Raw genomic sequence first — 19,159 nt, forward strand, 5'->3', positions numbered from 1 at the left:
CAAAGTCAAAGTCTGGTGTTTTTCTTCTCCCTAGAGGGCAGTAGTAAAAACTACATCTTGATAAAGTTCTGACTAACACACGCACGCGCGCACGCACGCGCGCACGCACGCACGCACACACACACACACACACACACACACACACACACACACACACACACACACACACACACACACACACACACACACACACACACACACTCCCGAGGTAACTCCCTCAGCTCCAGCGGGTCAGAGACAGACCTGGTGTTAAATCTACCACATTAGGACCACTGCAGATAGAAATGTCATGACTTGAACTTACCAAATTCCTTATTTTACATGTTAGACTTTGGCATGTTTATTCTATGTGGTATAGTTCTATGACTCTGTCCCAAAACGCACCCATGGGCCCTGGACAAAATTAGTGCACTATATAGGGAATACGATGCCATAGGGCTCTGGTCTAAAGTAGTGCACTATATAGGGAATAGGGTTCCATAGGGCTCTGGTCTAAAGTAGTGTACTATATAGGGAATATGATGCCATAGGGGAGGCATCCTATCTGAACGTTCCACAACGTTTGCCCTGGCATGCTCAGAGCCTGTCTGTCTGTCTCCTGGCCAGTGGGATGAGGTCATTTGCATGAGCGCGATTGGAAAGGTTAGTGCTGCCATTGTCAAGGCAGCCATTGTCAAGGCAGCACTCTTTGTGTTCAGGTAGGGTCATTTGAATACTTCTTAGCCCTGAGATTTTGAGCTATAGTCAGGCTATCAAAGCTACTGTGAGATATGCCATAGGCTGGGGTGAGGAAAGGGATGGGAGGGGAAGGAAGGAAGGAGAGGAGAAAAGAGGAGAGGAGAGGAGGGGAGAGTAGCGGTGGGGAGAGGAGGGGATAGGAGAGGGGAGAGGAGAAGTGGAGGGGAGAGGAGATGGGGAGGAGAAGAGGGGAGAGGAGGGGAGGAGAGGGGGAGGAGAGGAGGAGAGGCAGAGAGAGAGATGAGGAGAGGGGGGGAGAGGGGGGATAGGAGAGGAGAGGAGAAGAGAGAAGAGAGGAGGATAGAGGGAAGGAGGGGAGAGAGGGGAGGGGGTGGGGAGGAGAAAGGGGGAGGAGAGGTGGGGAGAAGTGGAGGGGAGAGGAGATGGGGGAGGAGAAGAGGGGGAGGAGAGGAGAGGAGGAGGCAAAGAGAGATGGGGGAGGAGAGGGGGGAGAGGAGAGGAGAGGGGGGACATGAAAGGAGAAGAGAGTAGAGGAGAGAGAGGAGAGTGGAGTAGATGAGATGGGGAGGAGAGGAGGGAAGAGGAGAGGAGGGGAGGGGAGATGGAGAGGAGGGGAGAGGAAAGGAGAGGGGGAGGAGAGTAGCGGTGGGCAGAGGAGAGTGGAGGAGAGGGGGGGATATGAGAGGAGAAGAGAGGAGAGGGGAGAGAGGAGAGTGGAGTAGATGAGATGGGGAGGAGAGGAGGGAAGAGGAGAGGAGGGGAGGGGAGATGGAGAGGAGGAGAGAGGAAAGGAGAGGGGGAGGAGAGTAGCGGTGGGCAGAGGAGAGTGGAGGAGAGGGGAGGGGAGAGGAGATGAGGTGGGGAGAGGAGAAGAAAGGGGAGAGGAGAGGAGGGGAGAGGGGAGGGGAGAGGAGAAGTGGAGGGGAGATGGGGGAGGAGAAGAGGGGAGAGGAGGGGAGAGAGGTGAGGAGGGGAGAGTAGAGGAGAAGAGAGGAGGATAGGGGGAGGAGGGGAGGTGGAGGGGAGAGGAGGTGGCGAGGAGAGATGGGGGAGGAGAAGCGGGGAGAGAGGTGAGGAGAGGATGGGGAGAGGGGATAGGAGAGGAGAAGAGAGGAGAGGAGGGGAGAGGGGGAGAGGAGAGAAGCGGAGGTGAGAGGAGAGGGGGAGGAGAGGAGAGGAGAGGAGAGGAGAGGAGAGGAGAGGAGAGGAGGGAGAGGGAGAAGAGGGGAGGAGAGGAGAGTCTATAATCCAGTTTATAATTCAGTTTGTAATTCAGTCTGTAATTCAGTCTGTAATTCAGTCTGTAATTCAGTTTATAATTCAGTTTGTAATTCAATCTATAATTCAGTTTATAATTCAGGTTATAATTCAGTTTATAATTCAGTTTGTAATTCAGTTTATAATTCTGTTCTGATGAGGTAAAACAGTTGAACTAAACTCATAGGGCAAGAGAATCTACCCTGTATTTCCCTGTCAGATACACTGACAGTCAGAATCTACCCTGTATTTCCCTGTCAGATACACTGACAGTCAGAATCTACCCTGTATTTCCCTGTCAGATACACTGACAGTCAGAATCTACCCTGTATTTCCCTGTCAGACACAGTGACAGTCAGAATCTACCCTGTATTTCCCTGTCAGACACAGTGACAGTCAGAATCTACCCTGTATTTCCCTGTCAGACACAGTGACAGTCAGAATCTACTCTGTATTTCCCTGTCAGACACAGTGACAGTCAGAATCTACCCTGTATTTCCCTGTCAGACACAGTGACAGTCAGAATCTACCCTGTATTTCCCTGTCAGACACAGTGACAGTCAGAATCTACCCTGTATTTCCCTGTCAGACACAGTGACAGTCAGAATCTACCCTGTATTTCCCTGTCAGACACAGTGACAGTCAGAATCTACCCTGTATTTCCCTGTCAGACACAGTGACAGTCAGAATCTACTCTGTATTTCCCTGTCAGACACAGTGACAGTCAGAATCTACCCTGTATTTCCCTGTCAGACACAGTGACAGTCAGAATCTACCCTGTATTTCCCTGTCAGACACACTGACAGTCCGAATCTACCCTGTATGGCCCTGTCAGATACACTGACAGTCAGAATCTACCCTGTATTTCCCTGTCAGATACACTGACAGTCAGAATCTACCCTGTATGGCCCTGTCAGACACAGTGACAGTCAGAATCTACCCTGTATGGCCCTGTCAGATACAGTGCACTACTTTAGACCAGAGCCCTATTCCCAATATAGTGCACTACTGTAGACCAGGGCCCTACTACCTATATAGTGCACTACTGTAGACCAGAGCCCTATTCCCTATATAGTGCACTACTATAGACCAGAGCCCTATTCCCAATATAGTGCACTACTGTAGACCAGGGCCCTATTACCTATATAGTGCACTACTGTAGACCAGAGCCCTATTACCTATATAGTGCACTACTATAGACCAGGGCCCTATTACCTATATAGTACACTACTATAGACCAGGGCCCTATTACCTATATAGTACACTACTATAGACCAGAGCCCTATTACCTATATAGTGCACTACTGTAGACCAGGGCCCTATTACCTATATAGTGCACTACTGTAGACCAGAGCCTCGAATGGTGTACCTATGTAGGTTATAGGGTGTCATTCTGGAATCAGAAGTGTTCACTCCCTCAACTCAACCCCCCCCCCCCCCCCCCCCCCACACACACACACACACACACAACTTGTTGAGCCAGAGGTGATGGAAAAAAAGTGATGTCACTGGGTCCGTCTGAAACGCTGTCTCTGTCTGGGTGTTGTGTATGTGTGTGTTGTGGTCAGGGTGGGCTCACAGGGCTGGGTTGACCTTTGAAGGGTTTGTGTGTGTGTGTGTGTGTGTGTGTGTGTGTGTGTGTGTGTGTGTGTGTGTGTGTGTGTGTGTGTGTGTGTGTGTGTGTGTGTGTGTGTGTGTGTGTGTGTGTGTGTGTGTGTGTGTGTGTGGCTGCACACACACTTCTAGAACACAGGTGGGTCTGGGTTGGAGGCTTTGTTTGTAAATGCGTGTGTGTGTGTGTGTGTGTGTGTGTGTGTGTGCGTGCGTGCGTGCGTGTGTGTGTGTGGTGTTGGTATTGTCATACAATTTCCATGCACAGCTTGCGACCTCGTTACACCAAATCTCATTTCTTGAGTCATTGTTCCTAAGCCTGACTTTGAAAACCTGTCTCGATATTAAAGTGTGCAACAACAAAAAAGCAATAAGTAAACTATTAATTCTTAGCCATTACATGTAGGTGGTTTTGGCAGATATTTTTATTGAATAGAAGGGATTAAAGATCCAATGCAGTCATTTTTATCTCGATATAAAATCATTTCTGGGTATAAGAGGAAGTTGTCACGCCCTGACCATATAGAGAGCTGATTATTCTCTATGTTGGTTAGGTCGGGGTGTGATTAAGGGTGGGTTATCTAGGGGAATTAGATATCTATGTTGGCCTGGCGTGGATCCCAATCAGAGGCAGCTGTTTATCGTTGTCTCTGATTGAGGATCATATTTAGGTAGCCATTTTCCCCATTGTGCTTTGTGGGATCTTGACTAGGTATAGTTGCTTTTGAGCACTACTCTGAGCTTCACGGTTCGTTTGTTCGCTTTATTTTTTTTGTTCTTTAAGTTTCTCTTCCAAATAAAAGGATGGAAACATACCACGCTGCATCTTGGTCCATATAACGATCGTAACAGAAGTATCTTACTGTGAATGTTTAAAATAAAATTGTCAAAAAAGAAACAAAAATAGCCTCTTAGCAAAATTAAATTTCTCGAGCAAGAAATTTTGCTGAGACTGTCGGCCTATTGGGAGGGATGTGTAACCTGAAAACGATCTGTTATTGGCAGAGAGGAGGGCAAAACTCTCTTTGTTATTGGCAGAGAGGAGGGCAAAACTCTCTTTGTTATTGGTCTGACAACTAATACCACCTGGTGATGTCAAGCTGAAATTTCACTCAGTCTTTTCAAACAGCTCTTACACTAAAAGTGCGTTATCGTCATTGTCACAGTATTATTCCAACCTCATAAACTCCATTCGGACAGGAGTAGTTTTACTGGGGGAGGTTAGGTCGTTTTAGTCCCGTCTGAATCTGCCATGTCAATCATTTTTACATGGCAGGGGAGTAACATTTCAAGCCAGAATAATCTACGGGTTTTTTGGTGAACTCCAAGGCAACCTCTGATAATGCTAGCAACAGTGAAGAGGTGACTCCGGGATGCTGGCCTTCTATTTCCTCTGTCCAGTGAAGAGGAGACTCCGGGATGCTGGCCTTCTAGTTCCTCTGTCCAGTGAAGAGGTGACTCCGGGATGCTGGCCTTCTAGTTCCTCTGTCCAGTGAAGAGGTGACTCCGGGATGCTGGCCTTCTAGTTCCTCTGTCCAGTGAAGAGGAGACTCCGGGATGCTGGCCTTCTAGTTCCTCTGTCCAGTGAAGAGGCGACTCCGGGATGCTGGCCTTCTAGTTCCCCTGTCCAGTGAAGAGGTGACCCCGGGATGCTGGCCTTCTAGTTCCTCTGTCCAGTGAAGAGGTGACCCCGGGATGCTGGCCTTCTAGTTCCTCTGTCCAGTGAAGAGGCGACTCCGGGATGCTGGCCTTCTAGTTCCTCTGTCCAGTGAAGAGGAGACTCCGTGATGCTGGCCCTCTAGTTCCTCTGTCCAGTGAAGAGGCGACTCCGGGATGCTGGCCTTCTAGTTCCTCTGTCCAGTGAAGAGGTGACCCCAGGATGCTGGCCTTCTAGTTCCTCTGTCCAGTGAAGAGGCGACTCCGGGATGCTGGCCTTCTAGTTCCTCTGTCCAGTGAAGAGGACAGACGCCTCACAAGTCCTCAACTGGCAGCTTCATTAAATAGTACCCGCAAAACACCAGTCTCAACGTCAACAGTGAAGAGGCGACTCCGTGATGCTGGCCTTCTAGGCAGTTACAACATTAACAATGTCTACACTGTATTTCTGATCAATTTGATGTTATTTTATTGGACAAAATAATGTTATTTTCTTTCAAAAACAAGGACATTTCTAAGTGACCCCAAACTTTTGAACGGTAGTGTACATTTATAGGCCTAGTTAGTTGTCCGGTGGTGGTAACTTACCAGTTATCTCATCATCATCCTCCTCCTCCTCCTCCATTATCATCATCATCACCACCACCTTACATACCACTCAGCCAGGGCAGTTGGTGGGTGTTAGCACCAGATTGGCAGACACACTCAGTTTCTAAAGGGGTTTTGGCTAGATAGAGTTGGACAGAAGCAGGTTAGGATAACTAAAGGAGTGGGTTAGGAGAATTAGGTTAAGGTTAGGATAACTAAAGGAGTAGGTTAGGAGAATTAGGTTAAGGTTAAGATAACTAAAGGAGTAGGTTAGGAGAATTGGGTTAAGGTTAGGATAACTAAAGGAGTGGGTTAGGAGAATTAGGTTAAGGTTAGGATAACTAAAGGAGTGGGTTAGGATAATTAGGTTAAGGTTAGGATAACTAAATGAGTAGGTTAGGAGAATTAGGTTAAGGTTAGGATAACTAAAGGAGTGGGTTAGGAGAATTAGGTTAAGGTTAGGATAACTAAAGGAGTGGGCTAGGAGAATTAGGTTAAGGTTAGGATAACTAAAGGAGTGGGTTAGGAGAATTAGGTTAAGGTTAGGATAACTAAAGGAGTGGGTTAGGAGAATGAGGTTAAGGTTAGGAAAAGGGTTAGGTTTAGCTAAAGTTCTACATTTGTCCCTGCCACGACTCAAACAGGCAACTTTTGGTCCATAGCTGTACTTTTTTGAGTCACAACCATCAAACGGGTGGTTTCCAGAAACACTGGCTGAAGCTGCATGAGCTCAGAAGGTGAAGTTTCCTTGGAAAGGCCTACAGAAAGCGACCTTCAAAGTAATGTGGGGTTTCCTGTTTTTTCAGAAATGGAAGAGAAAAAAAAAATGGAGATGTTTTTTTTAAATGATTGATGAGGGAATATAATTGTCTTTGGGAACATCTTTGATGCTGGGATATTTCTTCCAATTTTTAATGATCAAAGTTAAAGTTAATGTTCGTATTGTTGTTGGAATAGATGTATTATAGCCTAGCCGTAATGCTAACGAAGAGGTATGTTAACGTTGCTCTGATCGGTTTAATCTTTCTCCTTGCCAGGATTTCAGTTAGGATTGGAGCAGTGCGACAGACCCTAGTTCTGCATTTAGAAGTAACTTAAATTACCATTTTAAATTTAAAGAGGCTTTATTGGCATGGGATATATATGTTTACACTGCCAACGCAAGTAAAATAGATAATAAACAAAAGTGAAATAAACAAATAAATGAACAGGTAAACATTACACTCACAGAAGTTCCAAATGAATAAAGACATTTAAAATGTCATATTATGTCTATATACGGTGTTGTAACGATGTGCACATAGTTAAAGTACAAATGGTAACGCCAATGTCACGTAGCAAGCTGCCTCACTCCAACCTCTCTGTTGCATTTGAACCGCTCAACAGGAGAGCTCTCTACTCTACCATCTGCGCAGAGGTGTGTATTTAGACAGAAATACTGGTTATAATGGGCTTGGTCGACAGTGCAGGAGATTGCCGACTGACTGATCTACAAATCACCTCGCATCATAAATAACTACTCATTATTATTTGTATCATCAGTCAATCAGTCACCATTTACCCACAATGCTTCGTGGATTTTATGCTCTCTAACAGGGCCAATGACTAGATGCCTACGTCTCTGCCCTAATAATGGGATTCGTTGTCCACAGAGCGCAACGGCTTTTTCCTCTCTTTGGATTGGTGGAATTCCAGGCATTATTCTGCACCGTTTTAGTTAAAGTGGTGTCATAATATCTATGAATGTAAACACTTTTGCAGTAAAATATGTTTACACAACCGTCAATTTCACATACGGTTTTGTTTTAACTCGGGTAGGGGTATCTAAAAAAAAAAGAAGGGGTTTATGGCTTTCGGGAAGTCAAAGATTGTCTATTATATTAAAGATATTCGAGTCACCACTCTAACAATGGAATTACATGTCCGAAAAGATGGAAGGAAGGCGAGATCAGGTGGGACCATTCTAGCCAATGAGGTGGAAGATAAGAGTGCGAACAACAGGCCATAGAGATAGATAGTTGGCTCATCTTTGTCACTGTACCATTACAGCGCCATTGACGCAATTTCCATTTTAAAATAGTCAGTGTGATTCTTCTTCACTGGCTGATTGCTCCCAACTCATAGGAATCCTCACCCAGTTGAATACTTTAAAATAGTGGAAGCCCTCAATGACAACGCCCATTCTAAAACGGGTTATATCCATTAGGCGTCATCTATCTTTCTCTATGACAAGGGGAACTCTAAAATAAAGTCGTCCAAAATGCGTCCACTCATATCTGTGCATTCGTAACAATCTTAGTCATTACGATAATTCTATTCGATAAAATAATCTCACGTAGCAAATTAGTAATTATATTTTTTTGTTGACCAAATTCAACATTCTTTCATTGACCTCCATACAAACTATTCCTCACTTCGTGGACAGATTTCGGGCGGAGTAAGACCTCTCGCTTCGCCTATTCCTATATGGACGCATGACATGTTACAACAAACGCTGTGAGCCAAAAACCGCCTCTACACGGCCGAAAGGAGAAGTATAAGGCAACATGTCCCGGCACAGAAATGTCCGAGGCTACAACTATGATGAAGGTTAGATTCTGTGAAAGTGCTAGTGGCGGTTTTTGACCCTCCGATACAAGGCCTGAACTAACCAACTTGTTATCTAGCTAGCTAACGTTAGCCGACTAGCTTGATAAGCGTCACATTATTGCTGTCGTGTCCTATTTGGGCTGTCAATTGCAATTGGTGCCACATGCCGTAACATTAACATAAAGGAATATATTTCAGAGTACTGAGTCTAACTATTTATCTAATTTAACTAAGGCAACACTTATCGCCGGCATGTGTCAATATTATTGTTTAGTTAGCTAGCTAGCTAGTTAGCTTTTCAAGTTCCACTCACTGAAGCTGGCCAGTAGTATACCAGTATCGCGATACTCATTAGTATCGTGGCAAGGAAACGAACCATGAGGCGTATTTAAAGCTGCACTGGACAGAAATCGCTACCACCGTTTCCTGGTTGCTAAAATTCTAATAGTTTGACTTATTTCAGTTAATGTGGCAAAACAAGCAAGTATAATGTAGAGAGTCATTCAACTATCTAAACCGCTGAGAAATCTATTTTCCATAACCAAAAGTAGAGTATTTTCAGCTGTTTAGAGCTGGTGTACAACACTTAAAGTAAGAGAAGCAAAAACGAAACTTAAGAACAGGAAGCATAGAAATAGCGCACATAGAACAGATCTACCTCTTCTTAGACTGGCTTTCAATGAGAATGACAGATCTGTAACTCACTTTTCTATGTGAATTTGGTCAAATCGCCCAAAATGTTAGTTATATACAGTGCATTCGGAAAGTATTCAGACCCCTTCACCTTTTTCCATATTTTGTGACGTTACAGCCGTATTCTAAAACGAATTAAATTATTATACCTCATCAATACAATACCTCATAATGACAAAGCGACAACTTGCTGTTTATTATCTATGCATAGTCACTTTAGAAATGACCTCGACTAACCTGTACCCCATTGATCCGGTACACGTGTCCTCTGTATATAGCCTTGTCATTGTTGTGTCATTTTCTTGTTACTTTTTTATTTAATTACGTTTGTTTTACTTTAGTTTATTTAGAAACTCAATGGTCACTCTGACAGAGCTCCAGAGTTCCTCTGTGGAGATGGGAGAACCTTCCAGAAGGACAACCATCTCTGCAGCACTCCACCAATAGGGGCCTTTATGGTAGAGTGGCAAGACGGAAACCACTCCTCAGTAAAAGGCACATGACAGCCCGCTTGGAGTTTACCAAAAGCACCTAAAGAGCTCTGACCATGAGAAACAAGATTGTCTGGTCTGATAAACTCTTTAGCCTGAATGCCAAGCGTCATATCCGGAGGTAACCTGGCACCATCCCTACGGTGAAGCTTGGTGGTGGCAGCATCATGATGTGGGGGTGTTTTTCAGTGGCACGGCCTGGGAGACTAGTCAAGATGAACGGAGCAAAGTACAGAGAGGTCCTTGAAGAAAACCTGCTCCAGAGCTCTCAGGACCTCCGACTGGGGCGAAGGTTCACCTTCCAACAGGACAGCGACCCTAAGCACACAGCCAAGACAACACAGGAGTGGCTTGGCTTCAGGACTCTGCATGGCCCAGTCAGAGCCCGGACTTGAACCCGATCTAACATCTCTGGAGAGACCTGAAAATAGCTGTGCAGCTACGCTCTCCATCCAACCTGACAGAGCTTGGGAGGATCTGCAGAGAAGAATGGGAGAAACTCCCCAAATACAGGTGTGCCAAACTTGTAGCATCATACCCAAGAAGACTCGATGCTGTAATCACTGCAAAAGGTGCTTCAACAAAGTACCGAGTAAAGGGTCTGAATACTTATGTAAATGTGATATTTCAGTTTGAATTTTAATACATTTTCTAAAATGTCTAAAAACCTCTTTTTGCTTCCGTCATTATGAGGTATTGTGATGTCATTATGGGGTATTGTGATGTCATTATGGGGTATTGTGATGTCATTATGGGGTATTGTGATGTCATTATGGGGTATTGTGATGTCATTATGAGGTATTGTGTGTAGATTGATGAGGAAAAAATACAATTTAATACATTTTAGAATAAGGCTGTAATGTAACAAAATGTGTAAAAAGTCAAAGGGGTCTGAATACTTTCTGAATGCACCGTAGGTAGTTGTTTATTTGCAGCATTCAATCCCTGACTGGGCATTGGCCTCATCAGAGTTGCTGACTAGGCCAAGTAGCCATTTGAATGAAAGCATACTGTGTGTGTGTGTGTGTGTGTGTGTGTGAGTGATTACGATGTGTGTTTATGTGGGACCTAGCTAGCTACCTGCCTCTGTTAACTGTATCACTTTCCCTGATGTTTCTGCAGACCTTGACGACGACGACATGTATGGACAGTCTGTCGATGACGACTACTGCATCTCCCCTGCGACAGGTCTGTAACACCACCCTAGTACAGTACACAAGTTCTGTATAGTGCATCTCCCCTGCGACAGGTCTGTAACACCACCCTAGTACAGTACACAAGTTCTGTATAGTACATCTCCCCTGCGACAGGTCTGTCACACCACCCTAGTACAGTGCACAAGTTCTGTATAGTACATCTCCCCTGCGACAGGTCTGTCTGTCACACCACCCTAGTACAGTACACAAGTTCTGTATAGTGCATCTCCCCTGCGACAGGTCTGTCTGTAACACCACCCTAGTACAGTACACAAGTTCTGTATAGTACATCTCCCCTGCGACAGGTCTGTCACACCACCCTAGTACAGTACACAAGTTCTGTATAGTGCATCTCCCCTGCGACAGGTCTGTCTGTAACACCACCCTAGTACAGTACACAAGTTCTGTATAGTGCATCTCCCCTGCGACAGGTCTGTCACACCACCCTAGTACGGTACACAAGTTCTGTATAGTGCATCTCCCCTGCGACAGGTCTGTCACACCACCCTAGTACAGTACACAAGTTCTGTATAGTGCATCTCCCCTGCGACAGGTCTGTAACACCACCCTAGTACAGTACACAAGTTCTGTATAGTGCATCTCCCCTGCGACAGGTCTGTCTGTCACACCACCCTAGTACAGTACACAAGTTCTGTATAGTGCATCTCCCCTGCGACAGGTCTGTCACACCACCCTAGTACAGTACACAAGTTCTGTATAGTGCATCTCCCCTGCGACAGGTCTGTCTGTCACACCACCCTAGTACAGTACACAAGTTCTGTATAGTGCATCTCCCCTGCGACAGGTCTGTAACACCACCCTAGTACAGTACACAAGTTCTGTATAGTGCATCTCCCCTGCGACAGGTCTGTCTGTCACACCACCCTAGTACAGTACACAAGTTCTGTATAGTACATCTCCCCTGCGACAGGTCTGTCACACCACCCTAGTACAGTACACAAGTTCTGTATAGTACATCTCCCCTGCGACAGGTCTGTCACACCACCCTAGTACAGTACACAAGTTCTGTATAGTGCATCTCCCCTGCGACAGGTCTGTCACACCACCCTAGTACGGTACACAAGTTCTGTATAGTGCATCTCCCCTGCGACAGGTCTGTCACACCACCCTAGTACAGTACACAAGTTCTGTATAGTGCATCTCCCCTGCGACAGGTCTGTCACACCACCCTAGTACAGTACACAAGTTCTGTATAGTGCATCTCCCCTGCGACAGGTCTGTAACACCACCCTAGTACAGTACACAAGTTCTGTATAGTGCATCTCCCCTGCGACAGGTCTGTCACACCACCCTAGTACAGTACACAAGTTCTGTATAGTGCATCTCCCCTGCGACAGGTCTGTCTGTCACACCACCCTAGTACAGTACACAAGTTCTGTATAGTGCATCTCCCCTGCGACAGGTCTGTAACACCACCCTAGTACAGTACACAAGTTCTGTATAGTACATCTCCCCTGCGACAGGTCTGTCTGTCACACCACCCTAGTACAGTACACAAGTTCTGTATAGTGCATCTCCCCTGCGACAGGTCTGTCACACCACCCTAGTACAGTACACAAGTTCTGTATAGTGCATCTCCCCTGCGACAGGTCTGTCACACCACCCTAGTACAGTACACAAGTTCTGTATAGTGCATCTCCCCTGCGACAGGTCTGTCACACCACCCTAGTACGGTACACAAGTTCTGTATAGTGCATCTCCCCTGCGACAGGTCTGTCACACCACCCTAGTACAGTACACAAGTTCTGTATAGTGCATCTCCCCTGCGACAGGTCTGTCTGTCACACCACCCTAGTACAGTACACAAGTTCTGTATAGTACATCTCCCCTGCGACAGGTCTGTCTGTCACACCACCCTAGTACAGTACACAAGTTCTGTATAGTGCATCTCCCCTGCGACAGGTCTGTCACACCACCCTAGTACAGTACACAAGTTCTGTATAGTGCATCTCCCCTGCGACAGGTCTGTCACACCACCCTAGTACAGTACACAAGTTCTGTATAGTACATCTCCCCTGCGACAGGTCTGTCTGTCACACCACCCTAGTACAGTACACAAGTTCTGTATAGTGCATCTCCCCTGCGACAGGTCTGTCACACCACCCTAGTACAGTACACAAGTTCTGTATAGTGCATCTCCCCTGCGACAGGTCTGTCACACCACCCTAGTACAGTACACAAGTTCTGTATAGTGCATCTCCCCTGCGACAGGTCTGTCACACCACCCTAGTACAGTACACAAGTTCTGTATAGTGCATCTCCCCTGCGACAGGTCTGTCACACCACCCTAGTACAGTACACAAGTTCTGTATAGTGCATCTCCCCTGCGACAGGTCTGTCTGTAACACCACCCTAGTACAGTACACAAGTTCTGTATAGTGCATCTCCCCTGCGACAGGTCTGTCACACCACCCTAGTACAGTACACAAGTTCTGTATAGTGCATCTCCCCTGCGACAGGTCTGTCACACCACCCTAGTACAGTACACAAGTTCTGTATAGTGCATCTCCCCTGCGACAGGTCTGTCACACCACCCTAGTACAGTACACAAGTTCTGTATAGTGCATCTCCCCTGCGACAGGTCTGTCACACCACCCTAGTACAGTACACAAGTTCTGTATAGTACATCTCCCCTGCGACAGGTCTGTCTGTCACACCACCCTAGTACAGTACACAAGTTCTGTATAGTGCATCTCCCCTGCGACAGGTCTGTCTGTAACACCACCCTAGTACAGTACACAAGTTCTGTATAGTGCATCTCCCCTGCGACAGGTCTGTCACACCACCCTAGTACAGTACACAAGTTCTGTATAGTGCATCTCCCCTGCGACAGGTCTGTCTGTAACACCACCCTAGTACAGTACACAAGTTCTGTATAGTGCATCTCCCCTGCGACAGGTCTGTCACACCACCCTAGTACAGTACACAAGTTCTGTATAGTGCATCTCCCCTGCGACAGGTCTGTCACACCACCCTAGTACAGTACACAAGTTCTGTATAGTGCATCTCCCCTGCGACAGGTCTGTCACACCACCCTAGTACAGTACACAAGTTCTGTATAGTGCATCTCCCCTGCGACAGGTCTGTCTGTAACACCACCCTAGTACAGTACACAAGTTCTGTATAGTGCATCTCCCCTGCGACAGGTCTGTCACACCACCCTAGTACAGTACACAAGTTCTGTATAGTGCATCTCCCCTGCGACAGGTCTGTCACACCACCCTAGTACAGTACACAAGTTCTGTATAGTGCATCTCCCCTGCGACAGGTCTGTCACACCACCCTAGTACAGTACACAAGTTCTGTATAGTGCATCTCCCCTGCGACAGGTCTGTCACACCACCCTAGTACAGTACACAAGTTCTGTATAGTACATCTCCCCTGCGACAGGTCTGTCTGTCACACCACCCTAGTACAGTACACAAGTTCTGTATAGTGCATCTCCCCTGCGACAGGTCTGTCACACCACCCTAGTACAGTACACAAGTTCTGTATAGTGCATCTCCCCTGCGACAGGTCTGTCTGTAACACCACCCTAGTACAGTACACAAGTTCTGTATAGTGCATCTCCCCTGCGACAGGTCTGTCACACCACCCTAGTACAGTACACAAGTTCTGTATAGTGCATCTCCCCTGCGACAGGTCTGTCACACCACCCTAGTACAGTACACAAGTTCTGTATAGTGCATCTCCCCTGCGACAGGTCTGTCACACCACCCTAGTACAGTACACAAGTTCTGTATAGTGCATCTCCCCTGCGACAGGTCTGTCACACCACCCTAGTACTCAAGTCAAAAGGTTATTCGTCATATGCTTGGTAAACCGCAGGTCTGGACTAACAGTGAAATGCTTGCCTACGGGCCCTTACCATCCACGCAGAGAGAAATAACAAAGATAAGTCATAGAAAAGTGAAACGCATAATAATAAATACACAGAGAGTAACCTTAAATCAGGGATCAGCAACTAGATTCATTCATATTTAAAAAGAAGAAGAAGAAACTGACCGCAAAAAAGCCCACAGAGAGATAATATTTGACTAAAACAATAATCATTTCAAACCTTGCTTACATTTATATGGGATCACATATCTCTCTGTTATGCGTGGGAATACTTTGGCACCGATTTCCAGAATTAAAATCACAAGGAGCTGATTTGCTGGTGTTTTTTAAGTCCAAAAAAGAAAACAAGAAAAAAAAGAGGTGTATTATATATATAACCCATCTACAATTTAGCCCAAACAACTACCTCTTTATCTACTGTATTTATTTATTAATTTATTTTGCTCCTTTGCACCCCATTATTTCTGTCTCTACTTTGCACCTTCTTCCACTGCAAACCAACCATTCCAGTGTTTTTTTTAGTTTTTATTTTACTTGCTGTGTTGTACTCACTTCGCCTCCATGGCCTTTTTATATTTTTATTTATTTATACATATATCTGTTTGCCTTCACCTCCCTTATCTCACCTCACTTGCTCACATTGTATATAGACTTATTTTTCACTGTATTATTGACTGTATGTTTGTTTTACTCCATGTGTAACTATGTGTTGTTGTTTGTGTCGAACTGCTTTGCTTTATCTTGGCCAGGTCGCAATTGTAAATGAGAACGTGTTCTCAATTTGCCTACCTGGTTAAATAAAGGTTAAATAAAATGAATAAATAAATATATTATATTATATTATATATTGCTCTGAACTTAAGGGCCAAATAAAATCACCCCCAGGTCGTCAGTTGGGGAACCTGCCTTAGACGATGTCTGTGTGTCTGAAATGGCGTCTCATTCCCTATATATATATATATCGCCCAGTGCTTTTGACCAAATAATGTCTCATTTGGATGTAACCGTCATTCAGGACAAACAGTGAATTGCTTTGCCACATTTTTTTTTCAGTATTATATAAGTGCCTTGTTGCAAACAACAAGTCAAAAGGGTGGCTGCTTTGAAGAATATAAAATGTAATTTGATTTGTTTAACACTTTTTTTTGGTTACTACATGATTCCATACATGACACTTATTTCATAGTTTTGATGTCTTCACTATTCATCTACAATGTAGAACATAGTAAAAATAAATAAAAACCCTGTAATGAGTAGGTGTTTCCAAACTGTCGACTGGTACTGTAATTCCACCTTGATAACAAAACAATTTAATTTATTTTAAATTCAGGCTTTTAACGCAACAAAATGTGAAGGGCTGTGAATACCTCCTGAAGACACTCCCCCTGAAGACACTCCCCCTGAAGACACTCCCCCTGAAGACACTCCCCCTGAAGACACTCCCCCTGAAGACACTCCCCCTGAAGACACTCCCCCTGAAGACACTCCCCCTGAAGACACTCCCCCTGAAGACACTCCCCCTGAAGACACTCCCCCTGAAGACACTCCCCCTGAAGACACTCCCCCTGAAGACACTCCTCCTGAAGACACTCCTCCTGAAGACACTCCCCCTGAAGACACTCCCCCTGAAGACACTCCTTTTAGTTGCCTTGATATTTTTATTTTATCTTTATTTAACTCGGCAAGTCTGTTAAGAACAAATTCTTATTTTCAATGACGGTCTACCGGGGGAACAGCGGGTTAACTGCCTTGTTCAGGGGCAGAACGACAGATTTTTTTCCTCGTCAGCTCGTGGATTCGATCCAGCAACCTTTCGGTTACTAGTCCAACGCTCTAACCACTAGGCTATCCGCCGCCCCGAGTGATAATGTTGAGTAAACTAGGCATAGGTTGAGTAAACACTTCCATATTGACTGATCTGATATTAAAGGTTGAGTTAAGTAAGAATTGTCCATAAACCAAAAGTTTCTATTATGTGTAAATATTTTTTATTAGTTAATGACATAATGTAGTTATTTTTGTCAGCTGGAATCTTTTTTTTGATTTAAATAAAAAAAATGGCGCTAGTTGTTTCGAACAGATTCACAACACACGGGAAGTTGTCGCGCTCCGAGGCACGTGTTGCTAGGAAACCCTCCTGCTGTTGCCTCGGCAGGCTCCCTCCATGGCTGAAGCCGGCGTGAGAAACGTGCTAACAAAACCCGTGTGCTATGAAGCTAAACTAACACTGCACTCGGAACCACAACTACTTTTCTAGATTCATTAAAGACAAAGCGAGGAAAGTGAACTTCAAGACGTGATGAAATCTTGTTGTAATTTGCAGCTGTTGTTGGTAATGAATCCGCTAGCTTCTGATATGACTTACTGCGTCTTTAAGTAACGTCGTCCCTACAAGGCCACCGTGTCAGAACTCAGAACACTGATTGTGACACATTGTTGACATTCCCAAGCACTGTGATTGGCTCTTGAGTGATCCGTTGTGTGTGTGTTCTGTGGTATCCATAGCGGCCCAGTTCATCTACTCCAGCAGGCAGGAGAGGCCCAACGTTGAGCCACCCCTAGAGGAGGAGGGGATGGAGGAAGATGAGGCCGTACCCACCTCCCCCTCCCTCACACACAACCTCAACCCCCTGGACCAAGGTACCCTTAACCCCCCCCCCCCACCCCACACACATCCTCAACCCCCTGGACCAAGGTACCCCTTACCCCCCCCCCCCACCCCCCCCCCACACACAACCTCAACCCCCTGGACCAAGGTACCCTTACCCCCCCCCTCACACACAACCTCACCCCCCTGGACCAAGGTACCCTTAACCCCCCCCCACACACACACACATCCTCAACCCCCTGGACCAAGGTACCCTTAACCCCCCCCCCACACACACACATCCTCAACCCTCTGGACCAAGGTACCCTTACCCCCCCCTCACACACAACCTCAACCCCCTGGACCAAGGTACCCTTACCCCCCCCCCTCACACACATCCTCAACCCCCTGGACCAAGGTACCCTAACCCCCCCCCCCCCCCCTCACACACAACCTCAACCTCCTGGACCAAGGTACCCTTAATCCATCCCCCCCCCCCCCACACACAACCTCACCCCCCTGGACCAAGGTACCCTTAACCCCCCCACACACAACCTCACCCCCCTGGACCAAGGTACCCTTAACCCCCCCCCCCCCCCCACCTCACCCCCCTGGACCAAGGTACCCTTAACTCCCCCCCCCCTTCACCCACAACCTCACCCACCTGGACCAAGGTACCCTTAACCCCCCCCCCCCCTCACCCCCCTGGACCAAGGTACCCTTAACCCCCCCCCCCCCCTCACCCCCCTGGACCAAGGTACCCTTAACCCCCCCCTCACACACCCCCCTGGACCAAGGTACCCTTAACCCCCCCCTCACACACCCCCCTGGACCAAGGTACCCTTAACCCCCCCCCCCCCCACCCCCTCACCCCCCTGGACCAAGGTACCCTTAACCCCCACCCCCTCACCCCCCTGGACCAAGGTACCCTTAACCCCACCCCCTCAACCCCCTGGACCAAGGTACCCTTAACCCCCCCCCCCCCCCCCCCCCCCCCCCTCACACACAACCTCACCCCCCTGGACCAAGGTATCCTTGACCCCCCCCCCCCCCCCCCCCCCTCACACACATCCTCAACCCCCTGGACCAAGGTACCCTTAACCCCCCCCCCCCCCCCCCCCCTGGAAGGTGGTTTTGAGCTGTAACATGATTCAACTCTTATTAGAGCCCCTGAATGAACAGTGTGTCTCCACAGGCAAGTTGTACTCGTGTCTGGACCAGATGTGTGCAGTGCTGGGTGATGCCGTGCCGGAGTCAGTCCTTACCCAGGCTGCCTTGCGGTGCGCCTTCGACCCTCAGAGAGCCCTGGATGCCGTTCTATCAGACGAGAGCGCCGAGCTGCCGGCCCTGGACGCCAGAACCAATAATGACGCGCCACTGCCGCAGAGAGCGAATAAGGAGACGGCGGTTGTACCAAGAGCCAATCAGGAAGTCTCAGCTGCACCGCGACCAGAGAAAGGTATGGACTAGAGCAGGGAGCACATCGGACCAGGGCCCGGTTCCCAGATGGCTAATTTAGGTTTACAGGGAATTTTAACGATGCGTCTTTCTGAGCAACGACCGAAGATCAGCTTTAGCTTTCACAATACTGATGATGGATCAGCTCCTAGAGATATTAATACCACCTACAGCTGCTAATATTGATTAGGGTTATTCTAACGCTTACCCAGTAGTAATAATGGTCTGAATCACAGATCTGACACATCGGCGCTCACGTTAGACAGTAGCCTACGAGTAGCAATATGACACGTATGTCAGTAGGGTTGAAATAGGCCCCCACCCCAGATAGTGACAGTGATGGCAACACTAGCTGCAGTAACCCATGGAGAGGGGGGTATATCTGACATTGGTTAATTACATCTCTCCATTCTTGCTCCATGTTGCATGGACTTCTCAAACAGCTACAACTCTATATGCAGTCACACATCAAG

The 19,159-nt window shown here is 46.9% G+C and overlaps 1 protein-coding gene across 4 annotated transcripts in view; it reads left to right on the forward strand.

The window, feature by feature from the left end:
- Window positions 1-8,034: 8,034 nt before the first annotated feature.
- LOC129817839 (HBS1-like protein) overlaps window positions 8,035-19,159 on the forward strand; it is an 89,683-nt gene continuing 78,558 nt past the window's right edge. For 2 of the 4 annotated variants that reach the window (XM_055873426.1, XM_055873427.1), the window contains exons 1-4: window positions 8,035-8,400; window positions 10,707-10,772; window positions 17,147-17,281; window positions 18,424-18,687. In XM_055873426.1, coding sequence (XP_055729401.1) covers window positions 8,358-8,400; window positions 10,707-10,772; window positions 17,147-17,281; window positions 18,424-18,687 — 508 coding nt within the window. In that variant the 5' untranslated portion in view covers window positions 8,035-8,357. Of the gene's footprint in view, window positions 8,401-10,706; window positions 10,773-17,146; window positions 17,282-17,566; window positions 17,598-18,278; window positions 18,320-18,423; window positions 18,688-19,159 lie in introns of those variants that run through there. The other 2 variants (XM_055873428.1, XM_055873429.1) reach the window with 2 other exon arrangements.

Source organism: Salvelinus fontinalis, chromosome 20 (assembly GCF_029448725.1).
Source record: "Salvelinus fontinalis isolate EN_2023a chromosome 20, ASM2944872v1, whole genome shotgun sequence".
Taxonomy (NCBI): Eukaryota; Metazoa; Chordata; class Actinopteri; order Salmoniformes; family Salmonidae; genus Salvelinus; species Salvelinus fontinalis.